The 13,559-nt window shown below is 40.6% G+C and overlaps 1 protein-coding gene across 2 annotated transcripts in view; it reads right to left on the bottom strand.

Moving 5' to 3' along the window:
* BRSK2 (BR serine/threonine kinase 2) overlaps positions 1-13,559 on the bottom strand; it is a 475,468-nt gene that overhangs the window by 62,738 nt on the left and 399,171 nt on the right. Inside the window, exons 9-13 of one of the 2 annotated variants that reach the window (XM_063117117.1) lie at positions 12,948-12,979; positions 11,416-11,580; positions 9,408-9,505; positions 6,459-6,609; positions 2,410-2,475 (exon numbers count right to left, since the gene is read on the bottom strand). In XM_063117117.1, the coding sequence (XP_062973187.1) occupies positions 2,410-2,475; positions 6,459-6,609; positions 9,408-9,505; positions 11,416-11,580; positions 12,948-12,979 (512 nt within the window). The remainder of the gene's footprint in view (positions 1-2,409; positions 2,476-6,458; positions 6,610-9,407; positions 9,506-11,415; positions 11,581-12,947; positions 12,980-13,559) is intronic. The other variant, XM_063117118.1, reaches the window with a different exon arrangement.

Here is a 13,559-nt window from a genome sequence, read left to right as displayed (position 1 = left end):
TTTGTAAAAAGCACTAGCAAGCACCCATTTGGGGAAATGGCAAGTTGGCTGAAGTTGAGCAACAGTGGGGGGGAAAAAAATTCCCTGGGGGCAAGTGCATCAAACACGTCTATAGAGTAAGGCAAGGAGGAAACGGCCAAGGGTGGGCTATCATCCTGATTTGTCTGGCAAGAACTTTGACAAGGGTAACAAGATGTGGTTAGGTTTTCAGAACCCTATCCTGTTACAGTCACTCTAGGCTGAGATTTGTATCAAGTCTCTGGCTCTTGCAACAGTGTTAGGGGACTCCCTGATGAGCTCTGCACAAGACAGCAGCTCATTAGTTCTCCCCTGCTTGTGAACATTTTATGAGTTCCTGGCAGCTTGGCTGCAATGCCCTTTTTCTGCGGGCCCTCATAAAACTGAGTGCCTCGTAGGCTGTGCCAGAATTGGACCATCCATCTGCTGACAGGCAGAGTTCCCTTTATCAGCTGCTTTAAAATAAGAAGGCTGTAATCTTCTAAAAAGTTTGTTTAGTAGACTTTCTCAGCCTACGAAAGCAGTTTCCAGGGCCAAAGTTGAGCCAAGACTCACAAAAGCTCAGTCCACAAGTCTATTTTCTATATTTTCAATATTAGATCTAGCGTAGCATAGAGGCTAAGCTACTGAGCTATACAGCAGGAAATCCAGTTCAAATCTTGTCTCTGCAATGTACTCACTAGGCAAGCCACCCTCTTCCAACCTCAACCTCAGATGTGCAATATAGGGATAAAAATACTGACATAATGTATAGGACCATTGTAAGGATTACAAAAACAATAACAATGCATGTGAAGCAGCTTGAATACTTTAAAGAGGTTAATAATAATAATAATAATGTATCATGCAATGGCTAGGGATCCTTTCCCCTCTTCCTGCAGGTTGGTTATAGATCAAAATGCCTTTGAGCATATGCAAAATATTTTTCTTTGTCCCTGTGTAACTCAAGTGAGACTCCATATATTAAGCTTAAGGGCTTCTAGGTCAGAGATTGTAGTTGCCAAGCATATTTGAGCTTCAGTGCTCCCTATGTTGCAGTTCATAAGTATGTAGTTGAAAAAGATTTCTAGGTAAGAAACTAGTGATGCAATCCGCAGCAATAAAGATCAATCAGAAATTTCTGATCAATTTCAGTAAGATTTAGATAGTATCCATAGCCTAGGTTCAAAACATGTTTATTAATTAATTGATGTTTATTAATTAGAAATCTGAAGATTTCTCCAGATGATGATTTTATGACTAGCTAATCTGATCAACTGGATTTGTGGGCTAGGTTTGAAAATGTTAACACAGAAAGTTTTCCATAATAGTGTTGTTATTGTTACATTGTATTTTTAAAAAAATGTTTCAAAATAAAAACAACTAAAAATACCAATGATACTTTCAGTTTTGAGAGGGAGAAACAACAACCAGGGAACTTTGGCAGGTGGAGCTTGTCATGCACCTGCTGAAATCCCATCTGCTACACATGTACTAAGGCTGCTTTCCAATTAACAGTCTCATACCTGTCTGAAATGGCAGCGTGGAATGCTGTAAAAGCATAGCTGCTGTGGTGGAGGAGTAAAAAAGGAGCAATTAACCATTCTCATCTGACAGGCGGCCTGATCCCCAATGTTCAAGGCTAACTGTTAATCAGCAAAGAAATTAGCTAACATGTTGTATGGAGCACACATGAGGGTCAGACCGTCTTTCCCATTGGTGAAATGGTTCACCAAGGCCAAATTTCCCTCTAGCTGCCAACACAGAGGCAAGAGGATGGAGTATATGGATAGAGTGGTGGAACTTTCATGGGAACTTTGGGGAACGGAGCATGCCTGGTTCACACCTTTCCACTCCCTCCTCACAGCAGCCTTCCTGTAAGCTACTTACTAACCAGGAGCGTAGTCTCTACACTGTAGGATCATAGGCTATGAGAAAGCTCAGAGCACCAACAGATATGACTAATCACAAAGGAGGAGAGGGCACCTGTACCTTTAACAGTCCATAGAAAAAATAATTCTGACAGCTCCAGCTTATTAGGAAAGGTGAGAAAACCTGCCACTGCTGAAGTTCCCTCTTCGACACAATTATTGAAGATATAGAAGCCCTGTTGTCCTTTGCATCTGGTCACAGCAAAAGCTACACATAAAGCAGGGGTGTAGAATTGAAATGTGTCCCCCAAGCGATTCTCTGAGAGAGGTTCAGCACCCCTAAAATAAAGCATCTGAAGACTGAGATGCCAAAATGCGTAGTGGAATGCTGGGGATGAAAACTAGTCGTTGTCCACCCTTGGCTGGGTCTCTCTCTTTCTAGTGTGCAAGCAAATTTGCCCCCAGTGGAGAAGGTAAGTACTGCATCTTTAAGGAATAGCAGTGAGGTAAAGGAGAGGAACAGATTGTTGGTGTTTTATACCTTTCTTCTTTGTTGAATTTGGGATTGGCTTCACAGATATCCAGGCTTTTACTGAACATTGTTTTACTATGGCAGGAACAAAGTGAGAAAACAGAGTTACTAACGTGGACATTCATATGAGGTTCGCCTTACGCAGTCCCTGAGACCCATCCACCCAAACTTACCCCACCCATTTTGAAGAAATGCGCTGAAACAGGGAGCTTGTTTCTTTACCAATTGGGGTGCATTCAACACCTTTATTCTGCAACAGCAAAGTCGATGGGGAGATTTGATGTTGAATTTGACAGTGAAGGTTCAAACCCCCAATCTCTAGTAATTTTGGTGGCGTAAGGTACGATCCATCTCACACTAGCCATGTCTATAGTACTTCTGGCACATAGCTTCACAAAACACCAGTTACCACATAATGAAATGCCAACCCAAACTAGAATCATATTTGTCACACATGTCAGAATTTCGATGGAGTCACCAATTTTAAACGTGATCTGAAGAATGCAGATGCAATTTAGCAATTCTAAATGGGCTTTTCTACACATCCTTTGTGCCCACAAGTCCTCTGTGTCCCCTTCCATTATGTGGTCTAGTCTGCAAACAAGGGTAAAAAAAGCAATATTCCAAGCCCTCACTAAAGGAAGGCCTGTGGCTTACAGACACTTGATCTGGGGGAATACCAGATCCTAATATTAGTTAGCTGCCATTGCAGATAATGAGTATAAAGAATCCACAAGAAAAAGGACTTGCCCTCTTTCCAGTTCATAATCTAGTCACTGTACTTCATTCTGTTTGCTAGACTCTAGAGCAGGAGACACCCATCTTTATTCAGAGGGAAAATCTGTTACAGGAAAATGCACCATGAATGTGGTAGCTGCTATGGCATTGATGTATCTTAGGGGAGATGAAAGGTTGAGTTTATATATGATGGACAAGAACAACTGGATGTACTGAAGCCCCCACAAGAGAAAGAATAAAAGGAAATGAAGTTTACAGTAACCAAAACAGCAAATGGAGGAAGCAGGATTTTCAGAATAGAAATGCTGAAAACAAAGTTGACTTTAGGGTATTCACTGCATCCATCTTTTCCACCAGGCTATTCCCCTGGTAGGAGTGAACAGGGAAGAAAGAGGCAGGGAATATATGAACAGCCAGATATACTGAAGGAACTAAGTAACACTCTTTCTTCACAGTACATTTAGGTTGGCAACCAGCAGGATTAAGAAAGACCAGCCAAACTGTTAACTATTAAGTGGGTCTCAGACAGCTAGGAAGACAATATACAGTAACAAAACATGTTAAGCAGAGGCAGAAAGCAATTGGAGCCGGAGTTACGCTGGTGCAGTTTTCCTTTTCTTCTAGTCTTTCTGTCTTTTGTGTGTGTGTATGTGTGTGTGGGGAGAGCTTTCCCCACTATATTAATTAAAGGACAGCTTCTTCATAACAATGTCAAAAGAAGTCTACATTTTTTCAGAGCCTGTTCATGATTCTTCTGAACTATTTTCACTTATTCCTATAGACTGAAACGTTGTTAATGTCAGAGTTATAGGACTTTCAGGTTCTCAAGCAGGCACCAGGTGTGCAAGACACCAGACACATGCAATGGAGGTGCCATTACATATACACATTCTGCAAAAAAGCAAGTATTCATAAAAGCAGGAAAATAACATTGGTAGTAAAGCAGAAGTCACAAGGAAGGGGCTTTCCTAACGAAGCATCCTTACTAATTTGTAAGTACATCTAAGTTGACAGGTGATTGCTCTTAAGTCCTGCACCTTGCTCAACCTCTTGAGATAAACCAGAAAAAAATCTCATGCACAATATAGACTGATTGTATACTTACAGAAGCAGCCTATATTGGATTTATATCAGTTTAATTGGCCTGGCTTCTCCCAAAGGATCCTAAGGATTATAATTTAGTAAGGACACTGAGAATTCTCTCTTCGAGATCCCTAGCCCTTTGTCACAGAACAACAGTTTCCAAATTCCCTGGGAACTACTCTTAAACCATTTATGTCTATGGTGTAAATGCCTCCTGAGAATGCTGTTCTTTATAGTAGCACTATAGCCTCCCAAAGATCTACAAAAAATTACCTTACATGGATTGTTTGTTACTAAATATCTGTGCTAATTACTAAATATTTGGACAGATGCCACCCCTGTCATATGGGTACCATCTCAAAACATTATTTACTGCTAAATAACAATCCATGTTCTGAATGATCACATGGCCGGCAGTGTATGCTGTGTGCTTTTGTCATCTGAGAATGAGATGCTCTACTTGACTTACAAAGCTCAGGCCTAGAATGCAAATCTCCTTGGTACACTCATGGAACTATATATTCTTTTTCTGTTCTACATCTGTTCCCTGTCCCTGTCCAAAATCACATATGTATACCTTCCTCTAGAATCTATTGTCTAGTGTACATGCACGCGCACACACACACACACACACACACACACACACACACACACACACACACAATATTCCAGATGCTATATCTGGCATGCATACTGACATGCTAAAACCTGGACATCCCTAAACCCTGGACTGTGGCATACTCTTTTGTACAGTATTTCTGAGTGCAATGCTTCATTAAAAACACACACAACCCTCTGTGTTTTTGTCTGTTTACCAGTTCCCACTAAAACAATGTTTTTCAATACTCAAAGAAATAAATTCCATATCAAATACACTCAGGCTAGTGAGAAATGCAGCTTTGTAATATTGGCGCTTCCTTGGCAATCTGCTACATAATTGCAACCCCAAGGTGAGAGACTGCAGGAATTGCATAAACTACCCCAGCCTATTAGGAAATTATATTCTCCCTAATTCAGTTTTTCCCCCTCAGATAGTTATTCCTACCTTCAAATGCCTGATGCAAACAATTGAAACAGAACACACCATTGTAACTTAAGAAACAAACTGTCTACAGATGAGTTTCTGAAACCCTATGTTCCAAACCAGGAGAACTTTGGGGGTAAAATCCTCAGCACGCAGTATGAACATTGAGTGGAGACAGGGAACTGATGTAGTTACTGGTTATAGCTCAGGAGTAGTTCAGCCTCATCCTTGCTTCTTATCCTGTCGTCTTCAACAGAAGTAAACTTCTCCACCAGAACACCCTCACCATTGTATTTTTCAAATATTTTTAACCATTCTCTACTTGCTTTCCAGGTGTCCTGTTGCTATATATCTTAGAACTAAAATATGATACCCTGTCTTGCACCCTGAGGAATCAAACCTGGAAAGTCTTGGGGAATTGTTATTTGCACACTAGAGGCATACCTGTGATGGACTACAGGCAGTTCTAAGAGACTATGGTGCTTTCTATTTGGTGGTTGGCCACTAACTAAAATTGTAGGGTAAGGCTTTACTTTCTAGCCTAGGAGCTGAAGCATCGGTCCATGTTGCAATAGCTAAATTAAGCTAGATGCTGAAAAAATGTACAAGCAGAGATATTTTTAAAATATATTTTGATATAATATAACACATATGGGATTTCCCTTCATTTCTGCAGTATTAAGACTTTCAGCCCCATTCAAACACAACCAGAAGACCATAAAGAACTTCACTGAGCTTATGCCTTTTGGGAGCACCATTTTTGCCATCTGCTTTTCATTGCAGTACTATGGTTAGGTAGAATATTTCCTCAGTTAGTGAGAGGTCTGAAATAAAATATTTCCATGTCTTGCAAGCAATATGTTCACATTGTAGGGTGAGACGAGGCTATATTTCTGATTTAGTTATGGTGTTTACCTGGTCCACAGTGGACTCCTTTAGCTTATATAAGTCTCTATTGGTAGTTTTGCCCCCAGCACTGCTTTGAAATGCTGGATGAGAAGCAAAGGAATAAGAAAAGAAACAACAGTAACAAGCAAAGACGCTTCCTGTGATTCACTTCTGATCCTTCTAAATTTTACAGGGTCTAATCACTAGAGAGCCTGGTCTGATGTGGCTTCCCCTAGATAGAAGCTACTGGGCCAGCTGCAATGGCTCCTGAAACTCCAGGCCAATGGCACAGACTTCCTCTCTTTTAGTTTTGGGCACCACCTACCTCTGTCCGTGCTGTGCCATTTCAATCGCTCTGCGAGCTGGAACTGGGGATCCTCCGTCTGTCACACTCAGAACCTCCATGGACTTCCTCTCTGGCCTCCGCTTCCCATGTCTGTTCAGCATTGGAGAGTCCACACGCTTTCTGGGAGGGTCTTTATGTAGAGATAATGCAGTTAACTTAACATGGCTGTGATCACCTTAGATGCTTCGGAATGAAAATACCTGGTTTCCCAATCCCCCCCCCCCACAATATTTACTAAACTGAGGAGACAGGGGAGCCCCAGTAGAGAGCTGAAACATTAACATCCCCCACACACACACTTCTAAACCTCATGCAGGACACTTCTTCCCTCCTGCCATATAATGAATACCTCTCAGTAGCTTTTCAAAAGTGACCTGCAGCACAATAAATATAAATAAAAGTAAAACTAGAGCGATGAGTGAAAAGAAAAAAGGAGCTATTCCTCTTTGGGGCATGTTCAATTCAAGGGAAGTTGGTGTCCAAACTATACCTTTTCCCTATTGGTTTCTCTATAATTTTATCTTTGTATTATAAGTTATATCTTTGTATTTATATTGTCTCTACTATGAAGTTTTATCTTGTCTGACTATGTAGCATTCAACCATCACAATACTCCACACAAATTGCCATGTAGCAAGTCAATTTGACAAGCCATTTTAAATATACAGATCTAATATATTTTAATCAACTGCTTAAAAGCTCAATAAAGGCACTTTAGATGGGCATCCAAGATTCAGCCTTACCTTGCACTAGTCAATGGGTTGGATCCAGCAAAAGCCTCAAAGGATGGAAGTGCCCTTTCCATCAGTGAGAGGCTTTTGAGCCAGCAGAGCTTTTCTGCTGGCTGAATAGGAGATGTTCATGAATTTCCCTCCACCCACTTCTGTCCCCAAATATCTGCTCCAGGGGGTTGGCAGACCTTCCAAAACAGTGAGAGAGGTGGTGCTGGGGGCTGCAGAGGCAGAGAGGAATCAGTGAAGAGTACCTCCCCCACTTCCAGTGGCAGGAGAAATCTGAGCGGAACTCCGCTCAATAATGTTCCCATGGGTGGAATAAAAACTCTGCAGTCAATCCAGTTAAGATAGACGCACTTACTGCCTAGGATCCCTATAATAAAAGTTAGGAAACTTGGAGTCTGGCATTTCTTAATACCGGAGGATGGTGTATAGGATTCTGCTTATTTTATGCTACACAGAGCTCCAGAAACTCTGGAACAATCCCAAAGTTCTCTGGCAACTTGGTATTCCAATATACTGTGTGGGTTAACTCAGAAGTCTCATTTTACATTGAAAAACTATAAGCTCCTGACAAAAGTATAGGAACGTTCAACTACAACATCTGCTATATCGTCAGTCTTGATCTATGTGCCCTTTAGCACCAGCGCTGCCCCTGCCCCCAACCCCAGCACCAAAGCAATTTTACAGGCATGCAGAATGGATAAGAATAAGCATTCTTGCATGTGTGCTTTTGTGTTCAGGCCTCTTTGTAACAGGGTTTTAAAGCAAAGTTCTAAAAATAAGAGACACTGTGGTATTTATTCTTATATATCTGCAGCGGTCTGGAAAAAGGGATATATGAATGCTTTGTGGAAATGTGACATTATGGAATAAAGACACAGAGGACGTCAGCCAACCCTCCATCACAGGAAGAAAACAAGACACTTGGTTCAACAGAGGTGACAGAAATATACTTCTGAGAGAAGGGAATTACAAACATGCAGAGAATGAAAATAAGAAGAGACTAAACAGAGATCAGAACAATATAATACAGAGTTGTAACTTTACTTTAGCATCAACTATAATTTCAAAGCCTGTACGTATTGCTCCAGTCTAATCTCTTCCAAACATACCCATGCATTTAGAAAGGGGGGCATTAATTCTGCATGGCACGCATCTTTGAAAGAAGCTATGTCTCCAAGCAACTATTATTAAACTATCACTACTTCTCTGATCCTATCCTCTCATCTCTTTGTTCGAGGCCACAGTTAATGGCTAATGATGAGATATGCATCAGAAGCATGATTGCTCTCAATTAAACCTTGCTCTGCATTCCCAGAGATACTGCTAGGAGCAAAGAGCTGAACTTACCCACTCTGCTTCCCTTGGGAAAGGAAACACAACTAACACTTGAATAATAATAAACGTGAATTCTAAAATATGATGAGGCATCACACAGATATATTCAACTTAGAGATAAGCTAACACATTCAGGGAAGACTTTTTGTTCCTTCCTGCGCAGAGACATCCAGGCAATAGTTTGCATTAGCGTATGAAATAAATGGCATAATATATGCATAGGGTGTCAGAAGCAGGAGGAAAGGCTTCCTCATGCAGCGGAGGCATAACATGACACTTGTCTGCACAGGAAGTGAGAAATCAAGCCACTTGAAGTATCAGTAGCAGAACAATCCTCTGCTCCATTCATGTCAAAACATGCAACTAAATCGATGTATCATTGTCTAGGGAGTTCACTTTAAGACATTCAGGAGGACAGCATTGGAAAAGACTCTCCCATAAATAATTTTCACAAGTTTTAAAGTGAGATTTAATGAGAAAGAGGGGACTGCTGCGTGCACTTCATTTAAATTTACTGAAAACGCTTCCTGTTTGTGCATGCATAACTAAGAACATGTTAGATGAAAGGTGATCCAGGAATGGTGCCAATCCAAAGCTCCATGTGCACTCCCACGCACACATGGAGCTCTGACCTACACAGGTTTTTATTTCAGTGCTTGGGGTAAGTCCATGCATGTAGAGAGATGTGTAAGCAGAGGTGGGCTCTCCTGCACTGAAGAGCATGCAGTAGCCCTTCCAATCATGTGCTGAATATTGCAAAATGTGCTATAACAATTGATTGTATGGCTGGACAATACACAAACAAAAACAAAAACAAAAGTAAAGAGACCAGGATATTTTTTTTCTGGAATACCTATTTCATTTCTAGGAGGAAGGTCCTCATCCTCATGACTGGGATATCTCTCTTTCCGATCGAGGAGAAGAAAATAAATCATTTTTTCTTGGTTTTCTCTGGAAAATAACATTACAACATCATTATATCCTCCTCCTCCTCCCCCTCCTCTTCCAATAAAATCTTCCAGCTTTCTGAAGAAACTTAATCCCAATGTTGATACCTTAAATGGAACTAAGACATTATTTGAAGGGGCTTCCCTCCATAAATAATTGCTTCTTGAAGGAAAGATGGCACTGGCTCAGATTAGTAGATTACTTCCAAGAGAAAAATGCCACTTGGATTGAAATATGCAGAAATAGCATGTTATGCTATTCTTCCACGAATGTGCAAGTGAGGGATCACATTTGTGAAAGATGCTGCCTTCCCACATCTATACATATAGGATGGCTACCAGTAGAGGTCCTATTGTGTGTCCTTTAACCTGTTGTAGTGCAAGAGGACAGGAATACAGGAGAGGGCCTTTTCTGCAGCAGCTCCCAGATTCATTGCTCTGTGAGTTTAGGCATCAGGTTAAAACGGCCTCGTTTAACCATACTTTTTCTGACAGTGATCGGATGTTTTTATATATGCTTCTTAGCTGCTCTTGGCACCCACTTTTGGGAATAGAGGATATAGGATACAAATTAATTTATAAATAAATGTTATCCTCATGTAAAAAGCTCCCTGCACAAAGAAAGTACCAAGTAAGAAGGGTGGCTTTCTACATGCAAGGAGCTGTCTTAATTTATTTGTCTTTACATGAAAGAGCATTTGAGTAACCCCTGCCCCCACCCCAGTATCTGCAATCTTAAAGTGTTACAGTTGAAGAAGGTATAAGAAGAATTTTTAAAAAATAAATAAAATAATGCTGCTGGTAGCATATTGGCTAAGGGCACAATCCTATGCATGTTTAGACAGAAACAAAATCCTACAGTTCCCAGCATGCCTCAGCAAGTAGTGCTGGCTGGCTGGAGGCTAGTACGACTTTTTTTGTTTAAACATGTATAGGATTTGAGCTTCAGTCTCCCCACCCCCTGTGCAATATGGCACATAATAGTACTGACTCACATTACAGGGTTGTTGTCAGGACTGCAGCTAGATAGTGCATGTAAAGCGCTTTGGACATTTGAAAACACGAAAGCACTACGTTAGATATTATTAGCTCTTTCTCGCTCATGGTGTTTTTTCTAGACAAACATAACGTGCTTTGCCAAGTCATGCTGTCTTTTACAGATTCAGGAATTTCCTGACAATTGTGCTAAAGTGTTGATCTGGGTTCTAGTCCCCACTCGGACATGGAAACCCACTGGGTAACTTTGGGTCAGTCACAGACTCTCAGCCCAACCCACCTCACAGGGTTGTTGTTGTGAGGTTAAACTGGAGAAGAGAAGGATTATGTACGCCGCCTTGGGTTCCTTGGAGGAAAAAAGGTGGAATATAAATGCAATAAATAAATACAAATAATTATGACTGCTTTCTGGATGTTGGTGTGGATGTATTGGTAGGCCCAGTTTCTGAAGGTTTTCTGTATAGTTTTTTGATGTGATGCCGGTGACTGATGTGACTAGCGGAATAATTGTTGTTGTTGTTGTTATTATTATTATTATTATTTGCATCAGCTCTTGGCAATCTTTAAGAGATCTACTGCCAGTGAAGATAGACAACTCTGAGCTATATGGATTATTAGACTTGCTTAACACAAAGAAGTTCCTTCACATCCCAAGAATTTGCAGAATGTTAATTGGTTCATCTCATGACCCAAAGGGGAAAGATCCATGCACCAGGGTGCCATTATGCATCAGAGGACAGGGTTCTTGCATCTTCAAGAGTTGTGTAAAAGAGAGGATCTTCTGCAGCTGCTTGCGTAATAAATGTTCCCCTTTAATACACAACTATAGCAGTTACAGAAGGCCTGTCCCCTACTGTATTTGGTGAGTCTCGGCATAAACCCAACCAAGCCTATATCAAGTAAAGACTAAGTGCTTACTCTTCTGACAGCAGGTCCTGTAAGAGTTTGTTTCTGTCACGGAAACAACCTAATGAGTGCATGCTGTCTAAAACATCAGGATCAATGTCCTCCAAAGAAGGGAGAGAACGAATCTGCACCTTTCGAGGAACCGGTTGTTCTGGTTCTGGCTCATTTTTACCCCCTCTGCAAAGAAGGGGGAAAGAGAAAAAGTGAACATTCATAGCAATAACAAGACTGCGAAAAGCCATCTCTCCACTTTAGTAACAGCAAACATACTTATACACTATAATAGTTGTGGCTTGCTGAGGAATGAATTGTAGTGGACGTTCAGTGATCTGAGTGCTGGTAAAAAGCAATTCCTTACTTGATAACCCCAATCCTAAACACACTCACTTGGAAATATGTCCCATTTATTTTACTTCACTGGAACTTATCTTCAAGAAAGGCTGCAATCCTAAACTGCCTTACCTGAGAGTAAGCCCCATTGAAATCAATAGGACTTACTTTTGAGTAGACATATGTAATATTGCAGTGTAATCATGCCAAAAATCACAACCTTGTGCAGAAGTAGGAACATTTACCAGGGCAATGACAATCCCCCTGAAATATGCATTCAGGCATCACTTTGTTATCAACCTATTTTAGTTGTGTGTGTGGGTTTTTTTTTAGCATATTGGCACTTCAGTGCAAAGCACAATCCTATTCACAAGTGCTCTGTGAAGCAGAACACAGTATCTATATTAGGGTGACCATATTAAAAAGGAGGACAGGACTCCTCTATCTTTAACAGTTGTATAGAAAAGTGAATTTCAGAAGGTGTCATTTGTATGCATGCAGCACCTGGTGAAATTCCCTCTTCATCACAACAGTTAAAGCTGCAAGAGCCCTGCCCCCTTTTGTATCTGGTCACTCTGAGAGCCTTTTCGGCTAAAGGGTGGGGTAAAAATGCTAAAATAAATAAATAAATAAATAAATAAATAAAATATGGAACCCAAAGTGTGGTGCCATTTTTCAGCAGTTAGCTGTTTTTTCTGCACTTTATGTGTGAGAACATTTCATTCTTGTAGGCCTTTATTATTTCATGAATAATGCCACTAGTAACAATCAGAACAGTAGTTCCATACACACATTAGCAAATGCCTTGAGCACATTTTTATGGAAAGGAGGAATATAAATTCAATAAATAAATAAAGAGACTGGATATGAAGGAGACAGCCTTTGTTTACAGATGCTTATTGCTTCAGCTCTCTGTTAGTGGCCCAGGAATGCTAGAAAATATCCAGATATTTTCCCTATGGTTTTAAAGAGGGGTATTGTGATGGATAATGTTCAGTTATATCCAAAAGAGGGAGGGTAGTGCGCACAGGACTCTGACAGCACTGATCTAATGGTAAGGCTAGAGGAAGAGAGGGAGGGAGCACTGGTTCTTCTGCTGTGCTTGTGGCTCCCTACATTGGTGTCTTTGTACAGAAGTTGTTTACAGTTCTCTAGCTTCTTTGAAAATCACTGACTTTAAGATGGTTTTTCAAACTTAAATAAAAGTTACTTACATATACCATATGTGCTTCTGAATGTGTTCTAGCTACAAGGAAACAGAAAACAATAAGAATGAATACAACACAAAATAACAAGTACCTATATTACACTGCTGAGCATTGTATTCTGTAGTTTGGTCAGTGTCAGAGAAATGTGAACCTCTGCATAAGGGTCTAAGACAATCTATATTCATAGGAAACTGTGACAGTACTCATCATTCCTTCTAGTACATGTCATCATCAAACCCAACTGTACTTTTGCCAGTTACTCCCCCCTCCCCCCACCACCAGCAGCTGGAACTATGCTACACATTTCAGATAAAAAGATAACTGGAGGACAAAGGCAAACAAATAACAGGACTCATCCTGTAAATTGCTGGGTAGCATGCAAAGAAAAAATGGTTTTCAAGTGGCAAGGCTAGAACCTAAACATCATAAGATTTCCCTGTCCAATCATCAAATAGATAAGCTATACCTAATTAGCCCTATTTCTGCTTCCTTTCTAGACACCACACTAAAAGTTGCACAAAGAGGACTGGTAACTTGCTTGTTTCCCTTCCACATATGAGAGACTCCTGTTTCTTTCAGAGTCCCATGGCATAGAGATGCTAATCAGTTGTGGCTGTT

Source organism: Elgaria multicarinata, chromosome 2 (assembly GCF_023053635.1).
Source record: "Elgaria multicarinata webbii isolate HBS135686 ecotype San Diego chromosome 2, rElgMul1.1.pri, whole genome shotgun sequence".
NCBI lineage: Eukaryota > Metazoa > Chordata > Lepidosauria > Squamata > Anguidae > Elgaria > Elgaria multicarinata.
The sequence above is the reverse complement of the archived record's forward strand: the minus strand, read 5'-3'. Positions and strand labels throughout refer to the sequence as shown.